This window comes from Bison bison, unplaced genomic scaffold (assembly GCF_000754665.1).
Source record: "Bison bison bison isolate TAMUID 2011002044 unplaced genomic scaffold, Bison_UMD1.0 scf7180017864155, whole genome shotgun sequence".
In the NCBI taxonomy this organism is placed as follows: Eukaryota; Metazoa; Chordata; class Mammalia; order Artiodactyla; family Bovidae; genus Bison; species Bison bison.
In genome coordinates, this window is record NW_011494727.1 from 3460099 (window position 1) to 3470132 (window position 10034).

The 10034-nt window shown below is 41.4% G+C and overlaps 2 protein-coding genes across 2 annotated transcripts in view; one reads left to right on the forward strand and one right to left on the reverse strand.

Moving 5' to 3' along the window:
- The window catches only part of HOMER2 (homer homolog 2 (Drosophila)), a 127931-nt gene extending 126002 nt beyond the window's left edge, over positions 1-1929 (reverse strand). The window contains exon 1 of the mRNA XM_010841108.1: positions 1640-1929. The gene's annotated coding sequence lies outside the window, so the exon portion shown is untranslated. The remainder of the gene's footprint in view (positions 1-1639) is intronic.
- A 399-nt stretch (positions 1930-2328) lies between these two features.
- Positions 2329-7694, forward strand: FAM103A1 (family with sequence similarity 103, member A1). The gene is made up of 4 exons (XM_010841110.1): positions 2329-2429; positions 3142-3190; positions 5971-6149; positions 6868-7694. Exons 3-4 carry the CDS (start codon positions 5980-5982, stop codon positions 7052-7054), a joined length of 357 nt encoding a protein of 118 aa, XP_010839412.1. The 5' UTR covers positions 2329-2429; positions 3142-3190; positions 5971-5979; the 3' UTR covers positions 7055-7694.
- The last annotated feature ends 2340 nt before the right edge of the window (positions 7695-10034 follow it).

The window sequence follows — 10034 nt, forward strand, 5'->3', positions numbered from 1 at the left end:
CACTATAATAAAGTCACAAGGAAATCAGAAAGCTGGACTCAAAAACTGATTTCCCAAATATCGTCTCTGACTGCTGATACCAACCAGGCAAGCATTTGCCTGAGTTTTTCAACTATTACATTGCTACCCATCTTTATTCCAATTTCCCCTTCAAGTTTATTATTTCCTATTCCCCATTCCTAAATATGGGTTATTTCCTGAGCTGTAGGTTTTGGCCTTCTGCTTTTCTCTATAAATACTTTCTCCTTCGGAAAGATCATATACCCTAATGTTTTCAACTTTTGTTTCTTCACGGATGACTCACACATTTACCTATTTAGGTATAGCTTCTCTTTCATCAGCTTTAGTCCTGTATTTCTAAAACCCCCCTAAGATTTTTCTTCTGAATATTTCACTACTATTTCAAATTTTAAAAATCTTTTTTGAGCTCTGAGCTCATTTTTGTTTTAAAACCAACACATGCTATGCACCTCCCTTCTCAGTTACAATTTCCAAGACTTAAAGAATTGGAGTCTTTTCTGATTCCTCCTGATTCTTTTCTCCCATCATCCACTTGGCTACTATACCAATCAATTATTGTAATCTTGGTCTTTTTGCTTTCACCTTTATTACCCAACACCAAGACTATCCTATCTTCCCATTCATACTATCTTTCACACTTGAGCTAGGGTAATGTTTCTAAAACGTAGATTGGAACATTCACAGTTCATCATTCATTCCACAAACACTTACTGAGTGCTTATTTTATACAAAGCACTACGTTACACACTCAGGATGCAGAAATGAATGGTTATGGTCTAGAAGGGAGAAAAGACTTGTACACAAATAGAAGTTCCAACTGAGAAACTGGTACTGAATGAACAGATTAAGAATGGTTTCCAAAGCATAATGAACATTCAGTAGAAGGAAAACTTATTTCTAGATGGAGTTATTATTTCATTCAGCTTTAATTAAAGGATAGAATTTCAACATCCCAAGATAGAGACATGAGCCTCTACAGAGCCTCCCCTGAATTTCTTGTCACTAGTCAATTTCTATTGCTTGAGAAAGGCCAAAAACGCTGGTCAGTATCAATGGGGAAAACAGAAATGGCATCAAATTGAAACATTGATGTTTCCAAGCTGGAAACTCATGAGAGTATTAAAGAAATGAGGGAGCCACTCTGGAAAGCAATTTGGGAGGAAGGAGGCCAAAATACTCTGCGGAATAGTCAGCGTTTATACACCTACAATGGAGAAGGCAATGGCACCCCACTCCAGTACTCTTGCTTGGAAAACCCCATGGACGGAGGAGCCTGTTAGGCTGCAATCCATGGGGTCGCTAAGAGTCGGACACGACTGAGCGACTTCACTTTCACTTTTCACTTTCATGCATTGAAGGAAATGGCAGCCCACTCCAGTGTTCTTGCCTGGAGAATCCCAGGGACGGGGGAGCCTGGTGGGCTGCCGTCTCTGGGGTCGCACAGAGTCGGACACGACTTAAGTGACTTAGCATTGCATAGCATAGCATACACCTACGAACATTACAGAAGAAACGGACAAGACTCCCGAAGGGAGCTGGGTACTGACGACTTAAGCTGGAGCAGAGCGGGGCCGTGTTTCGGTAAAAACAGGTACAAAACGGACTAGAGAAATCTTACTACTGAGGTTCGCCTGAGCAGGAGTGAAGGGTGTAGTATCGCTGAAGGGATCCCCTCGCGCCTACTCGGCCGGCAATCGCCTCAAATTCCTCACGCAGACTCGGCGCAGGCGGCCGAAGGCAGCTTTTCCCGCCCTTCTCAGCTGAGAAGTTCCAGAACTTTCGTCCCTAGCCGTCGCCGGCTCCGAATCAAGAGGGCTCAAAATACAGCGATGCGTCTCTTCCTACCAGTCACCAGGCCAGTTGGAAGCGCACGGAAAGCATCAACACTTTTAGCCCGACCTAACTACTCTCGCCGGAGAAGGCAATGGCAACCCACTCCAGTACTCTTGCCTGGAAAATCTCATGGGGAAGGAGCCTGGTAGGCTGCAGTCCATGGGGTCGTGAAGAGTCGGACACGACTGAGCGACTTCACTTTCACTTTTCACTTTCATGCATTGGAGAAGGAAACGGCAACCCACTCCAGTGTTTTTGCCTGGAGAATCCCAGGGACGGGGGAGCCTGGTGGGCTGCCGTCTCTGGGGTTGCACAGAGTGGGACACGACTGAAGCGACTTAGCAGGAGCAGCAAGTACTCCCGCAGAGCCCCGCACAAGCCATCAGCATTGAGAAAACTGGGAAAAATGCACAGGGAGATCTGAAGATCCCGCGAGACTTCACAGGCCTGCCTCGGCCTCAGCGCGCCGGAAGCGGAAGTCAGGAGGCGGTCGGATTCTGGCCGAAGTGGCTCTGTTACCTGGGAGAGCTGAAGGAGTGTACACAGAGGTACTGTGCCAGCGCCCTGGACCGGAGGTAGGTTTACGTGCGCATCCGGAGCCCTGAGCGGGATAGACACAGTCCTGGGTGGAGGAGTCCTTTCGGGCCGCAGGGAGGAGGGAGTCGGGCGGGCAGGCCGAACTGAGTGGCCGGCGAGGTGTCCTCGGGCTCTGCAGTTCTGGGACCGGACTTTTTGGCGAAACCAGAAGCCGCTTCCCCCTCTTGGCCTCTGATTTCCCTCGCGCCTGGGGCCGAGGTGTTTTAGAAGGAGCCCAGCAGTCAAAGCTGCGAGAGAGAACTGAGAAACGCAGCGGTTCTCAGTCGGTGTCTTCGTCGGTTAATTCTCTGGGTTCATCTCTCAGGGCATGATTGCCCATTCTGGGTAGTCCTTTCCGAGGTCAGTGACCCACAGCGAAAGTTCCGTGTGGTTTTATTTAGGGCCTAAAAACTAGCCGTCCTCGAGTACACATCTACCTTGTTTGTTGTTGTTGTGTTTGTTTTTAACAGAAAAGAACATACTTTGTCTAGTTATTATTCACGCTCGGATTGATTTTGAAGGCCCGGAGGACAAGTCTTGTAGCTCTTCGGTAGCACTTTAAGCTCCAATTTCCTGTTTCAAATTAGCGTCGGAAGTCTTTTAATCCTACCACTTAATTAACTAAAGATCCTTACGGTTCCCGTCCCCGCGGCACACACCATTTGAGGGTTTCTTTCAAGGGAGTAAAGTTTATTGTTTTTCTTCCCACAGATCTACACAATCTAAACATTAAACAGAACAGTCGCTTCAAATCCCTGAGGTGAGTAAAGCATGGATCAATGAAAATCCTTTCATCCTCACCAGTAATGATAAAGGTGATAAACATTTGCTTATTTGTGGGAGCGGGATCCTGGGCGAACATTAAATACAATAGCACATTTGCCTTGCCTTATGATTTTTATCACCTCTCTGGTTAGGTATGGGTCATCTTTCTGGTGATTCCAGTGTTTCCTAAAGAAATTGAGGCACGGTTTTAATTTGCTGAATCTATCTTAAACTGTACCTTGGATTTGAGAATTTGACAGCTGTTTGCCAATCTCAGACACATTAGTATTTAATAAGACATACTCTAATGTCTAGAAGTTAAAACATCTAGATACTGTTTCTTTAATCCAAATAATAATCTTTGTTTAATTTCGTTGGGACAACAGTAGTATTATAAATATTCGCATGAGTTTTGAGGAGTTTGGAGGAAAGACAAACTAATGAAAAAGCTGTCTTCTACTATCACATCTCTTTGACAAAAGCTTTTTATTATAACTGAATTGATAAAGGAAGAAAAATAATTCTAGGATGTCAAATAAGAGAGATTTGGTTATAAAGTTTTAACATGATGTCATATATACCCCACATCATAAAACAAGTCTTGAGGCAAAGAATAGAAAGATAGGGTTTAGGTTAGGAAAGGTAGGGGATGGGACTGCATCAAGAAAGGACTGGACATTGAGTGAAGTGAAAGTGAAAGTTGCTCAGTCCTGTCCAACTCGTTGCAACCCCATGGACTATACAGTCCATGGAATTCTCCAGGCTAGAATATTGGAGTGGGTAGCCTTTCTCTTCTCCAAGGGATCTTCCTGACCCAGGAATCAAACCGGGGTCTCCTGCATTGCAGGTGGACTCTTTACCAGCTGAGCTATCAGGGAAGCCCCAGGGCATCTGGGGCTACCTCCAAAATACTTCCAGGGCTGGCTTCCAGATCTTGGTTGAAGATAAAAAGAAGTGAACTCTTTCTTCCTTGATTCCTCAAGGATTAGGCCTTCTGCAGCCTAAGTCAAATCTTTTCTCAGAGGTAGGGAGCTCTCTGAAAATTTGGGTAAATACGGCTTCAAATGTGAATCCATAATTGCCCTGGAAAACTCAGCTGAAAAAAATTTGTTTTCATAGCCATTACATAATATTTATAGTACTTCTTTTCATGTGTCAGAACACCTAGAATAAGAATGTATTAGAGAAAAAGAGAAAATATATTAGATACCATTCTATAGTAATTACCTTCGACTTTAATAGCTCTGTGTTTAAAGGCCTTTTTGTCTGTCTTTCCAGAGACTTCCCTGGTGGCTTAGAGGGTAAAAGCATCTGCCTACAATGCGGGAGACCTGGGTTTGATCCCCTGGAGAAGGAAATGGCAATCCACTCCAGTATTCTTGCCTGGAAAATCCCATGGACAGAGGAGCCTGGCAGGCTACGGTCCATGGGGTCGCAAAGAGTTGGACATGACTGAGTGACTTCACTTCATTTCACTGTATTTTCAGTCTTTTTCTTTCTTTGTTGGCTCTTCTTATATTTTCCTGTCACCAACCATCAGGTGTTTTAGTCTGGGGAAAAAGGGATAATCTTCCAGTAAGCCCTTAGCTACTGCCCTTTGTGTGTGTCTCCAGCCAGGCCTCTTGAAAGCTTAGTATAGACTAATGGGTGTAGATTTCTATTTCCTTACTTTCCAATTACTTCTTAATTAATTGTAGTCCTGCTTTAATCCCTGCTACTCTAATCAGCTCCTAATGGCTAAATCGAATTAATTTTCTCTTGGTTCTTTCCAGTTACTATTCAACACTAATGACCTTTCACTCTTTAATCTCTTGCCTTCTATGATAATCTCTTGGGTTCTCCTCTTAGCCCTTCTTTATCGTCTTTATACGGTGATGTTCTCTAGGATTGTTTTTTGATACTCTTTCTTTTTCCATAGCCTTCCTGAGGAGTCTCATTCTCACAGCATTATCCACCAGCAAAACTGATGTATCCCATTGCATTCATTGTCCACCCAGTTCTCTGTCCCAGATATTTAAACTGTGAACTGACTCTTCATGTGGATATACATATCATAACTAACTTAACTCAGTGTGGATCTTCACCGACCTTCACTTTCTAGTTCCTGTGATACCATAACCTGACCAATTATTTGGCCACAAACCTAGGAGTTATCCTTTATCCCCTCCTCTCTTCATAACATCTACTCAGTGACTGATTCCTTTTGGAATTCTTTTAAAACTATTTTCACAGTCTGTGCCTCGGATTAAATCCTCACCGTGTCACCTATGTTATTGCAGTAATCTGCCCTTAAATTCACTAATCTGTTCTCTACAGTGTTATTAATAGAAAAGTGATCCTTCTAAATGGTAAATTTGCTCTTGAGACTTTCCTGCTTAAACCACCCCTTTGCCTCAGAAAAAGCAGAGTTGTTTACATTAAATACAAAGTATTTCACTATTTGACTTTTGCTCACTTTTAGAGCTTCATTTCTTGACATTTGCTGCTCTTCCCTTTATATTTATACCACAACTGTCTATTCTACCAGACCTCAGCTCTTTGTGGGCAAGGTTCATGATATATTGTTCATCTTTGTATCCCAGGCTCCTAGTTAGCACAGTGCCTCTGTTATAGTAGTGAAGAAAGACTGAATTGAATCTAGCCTGTCTTAGGTTTAAAGGTACACAAGGGCTTTACGCATACTCTGCCTAAAAGTGTTTACTTCCTATTTTCTATCTGGTAAAGATGGTGTTACTTAAAAAAATTCTAATAGAGACATATTAAAAACCTGTACAGAATTTCAGAATGACTGACACTTCTGAAGCTGTTCCAAATTTTGAAGAGATGTTTGCCAGTAGATTCACAGAAGATGACAAAGAATACCAAGAATACTTAAAACGCCCTCCTGAGTCCCCTCCGATTGTTGAGGAATGGAATAGCAGAGCTGGTGGCAGCCTGAGAAATAGAGGCAGTCGGTATGTATTACTTCTGAAGAGTAAATGCAGATGGCTGATCTGGGAGAGGACAGCTCGAATCATCTAGCCCCCAAGGCCCGTGAGGGCAGGCATCAGTGTTTTTGTTCAGTGTGCTATACTGAGTGCCTAGTAACTGCTTAAGTCCCTGATAAATTTTTGCTTTAATATTTTGTCAGCACCATATTTTTTTTCCCCTTGCTATGCAGCCATGTGTATGTGTATTTTAATGGTTTTTTTTTTTTTTTTAATATTCTTTCTCTGGACTAATATTTTCTTGGCAATTATGCTTTAAAAACCTAGGGTCTTCTACAAAACGTTTACATTAAATTCCATAAAGAAGGTATTGTTTTGGTTTCCATTTAGAAAGAAGTTTATACAATGGAAATTACTTCCATTTAATACCTCAAAATAGATAAAAGGAGTATTACCATACTGCTTTTGAACAACTGAATAGGTTTAGTTTGCTTCAGAACCATCCTATTGTTTTGAGTTTGCAGCTATAGTTTACCTCTTCTCTGCAAAGTCTATCCAGTATAATACTGGATCTGAATTTTAGGAAAGTTTTGAATACCTGGTGCAATAACACTCTAAAGAGAACTGGTTTTTACTGTTTTGTTTACTGAGTATTAGATTGAGAAACGAAATGTACCAGGCTAGATTTCTCATGTGTTTTTATTCTTAAGGGAAGTATAAAAATATTTCTGTTTTGTTGTTGTAGGTTGCAAGATAACAGACAGTTTAGAGGTAGGGATAGCAGACGGGGGTGGCCAAGTGACAATCGATCCAATCAATGGCATGGACGATCCTGGGGTAACAATTACCCGCAGCACAGACAAGAACCTTACTACCCCCATCAATATGGACACTATGGTTACAACCAAAGGCCTCCCTATGGCTACTACTGATAGAAGTGTCACCAACTTTTAGTAAAATTATTTACTCTGTTAACATGACAAAAGTTTACATTGTGTCTTTTGTTGGTCATAGTTTTACATCTGATTGTAGAAAATGGATTGTTAATTTTTTGGAACTTGGGACTTTAAAAAAATTTGCTCTTACTGGAGAGACATGATGGTTGCTGGAAATAAATACTCCCCTAAAAAGGTTGTGGGTTATATTGCTTGACTTCTACCTCAGATTCATCTTTGTTTCATGACTTAATAGTGTTTTGAATGTTGTATATAATTTTCCTTGTTAGACCTTCAGGAGTTGTCTTTGTTTTACACAGAAATAAAAATTTTATGTAGAAAATGCTTGCTTTTAATTTGTAAGATGAAATATCCCTACGCTCGGATGTGTGCATTCCTCAAATTTTACACAGGGAGTACAGTCAGCTCCTGAATGCACCACTATGCCTACTTATGATGTGTTGTACCCAGTAGTAATTGAAAGGTAAAACAACTGCAGTATATTTCATTTGGCTTTTGTTGTTATGTGAATGTGGAACTTTGTAGTTACTCTATAGGTATGAGTCATCTTCACAATCATTTTGGTCTCTTTTTAGAGGGATATCAAGAATAAAGCTATAAAATCAGGAAGGAATCAGTCTCAGTTTCAGTGTCTTATTTATAAATCTAGTGGTGGGTGGGATTAAGGCACACAGTCATTTTACACAAACTCTAAGGCTTTTGCTTACATAAACATTACACGTTATGCAAAAGTTTAACTCTGTAATGTTCCCTTTCTTCTCAGTTATATGTAAATAATGCTGTATTTTGACTCTATTTACTTTTATGGTATTTAATGTAGGTTGAGTTTACAATGTTATTTCACCTCCAGATGTGCATTTTTGCTGCCTCCTCTTCTGTAAATCCAGTGATGCTGAAACTTCCTTTCAGAATGAGCACCATATTTCCCATCATTTTAATGGCCATTATAATGGTTTTATTCAAATAAAATACTTGTAAGTATTTTCCCTCAAATTTTGGTAGTTAGTCCATTGATTAATATGGTGAGATGAGCTTTATTGCTCTGTCCTCATATCTCTTGAAAAAAGTTCATTTGGTTTAAGAGTAATATTAAGAGCACAAGTTTCATGATAGGTCAAAGATATTAAAAGGCAACTTCCTGAATCTGCCTTCTGCTGCCTTCTTTCTTAGCAATCTGCTCTAGAGGTTGACATCTCCAGATACGCTTCTCCTATATGCTCTGGATCTAACTCTCTCTTCCACACCCACTTCCTGCAAAGCCATCCTTTCAGGTAACTGTTTTATTACAAAAGATTTGATAAACCAAGTACTCATGCTTAGCTATAAATAAAACGTTAACAATAAGATAAGGGTTTTCCCCATACCCCTCTTCATTACATCAGTAGGAAACAAGCCAGTGCTGGTATACTAAGATAAGTCTTTATACTACAGAGTACTTAGCCCAGAGAGTTAAGAATGGCTTGGCTATATCCGAAGATCCTTTCTGAAAGCAGGTACGAAAGTGAAGTGTGAAAGTGTTAGTCACTCAGTTGTGTCCAACTCTTTGTCAGCCCGTGTGTTACAATCCGCCAGCCACCTCCATCCAAGGAATTCTCCAGGCAAGAATCCTGGAGTGGGTAGCCATTCCCTTCTCCAGGGGATCTTCCTGACCCAAGGATCAAACCTGGGTCTCCCACATTGCAGGCAGATTTTTTACCATCTGAGCCACCAGGGAACCCCAAAAGCAGATGGGTTATTAAAAATACCTGTCAACTGATAAAGCACAGCCACTGACCTGTTGGGCCACACCTCTGGAGCAGGGTCCTGGAGGCTGTCTGCTGTGCCAGCTATTGACACTAGTTAGATCTCTGGATCGGAGAAGGCAATGGCACCCCACTCCAGTACTCTTGCCTGGAAAATCCCATGGATGGAGGAGCCTGGAAGGCTGCAGTCCATGGGGTCGATGAGGGTCGGACATGACTGAGCGACTTCACTTTCACTTTTTCATTTTCATGCATTGGAGAAGGAAATGGCAACCCACTCCAGTGTTCTTGCCTGGAGAATCCCAGGGACGGGGGAGCCTGGTGGGCTGCCGTCTATGGGGTCGCACAGAGTCGGATGCGACTGAAGTGACTTAGCAGCAGCAGATCTCTGGATCCAAGGGACCAGGGAGGATGCCTCTCAGAAAGCTTGGAAGAAAAGTGTTTTCCAACAGTACTTAAATATTTTCACACTGCTACAATAGGGCATATATGGTCTGAGTATCAACTCTTCTTGGAAATATGATGAGTCCTCCTTTTAACATGGGTTATTTTTGCATTCAGCATGGGTAATTTATGTGGTGGTGGGTTTTTTTTTTTTTTGTAAATAGTGGTTATATCAGACTGCTCCCTGTGTATTTAAAATCAGGAAAAAATAAAAGACATGGTTTCTGCTTCATGTGGGAGAGACAGAAAAAGAACATCAAAGCAACTTAAGGATCATTGAAAAGTAGAGAAGAAAAAAATAAGTGTCAAGTGAAATTCATCTCAAATAGGTAGTCTCTTGTAATAGCATATAGACTAAGCATAAGGAATCTTGGCTCCAAGTTTGTCTTACAAGGTATCCGACCTTGAGAAAAGCAAGCACTTAAACTTTGAGCTTATTTGTTCACCTGCAAAAATGGGGATACACTTGTCGCTCTCACAGGGTTATCATAAAAACAAGTGACCAGACATATAAGAGCTTGAGAATGGAAATGAAAGCCTGTGACCATTAAAACCTCAGTTGTATATAATTGGTGCTGCATAAGTATTTAATCAGTGAGAGGGAAGGATTTGATAAACTGTAAAGCATGAAATTAAAAGATGCTTACTCCTTGGAAGAAAAGTTATGACCCACCTAGATAGCATATTAAAAAGCAGAGACATTACTTTGCCAACAAAGGTCTGTCTAGTCAAGGCTATGGTTTTTCCAGTGGTCATGTATGGATGTGAGA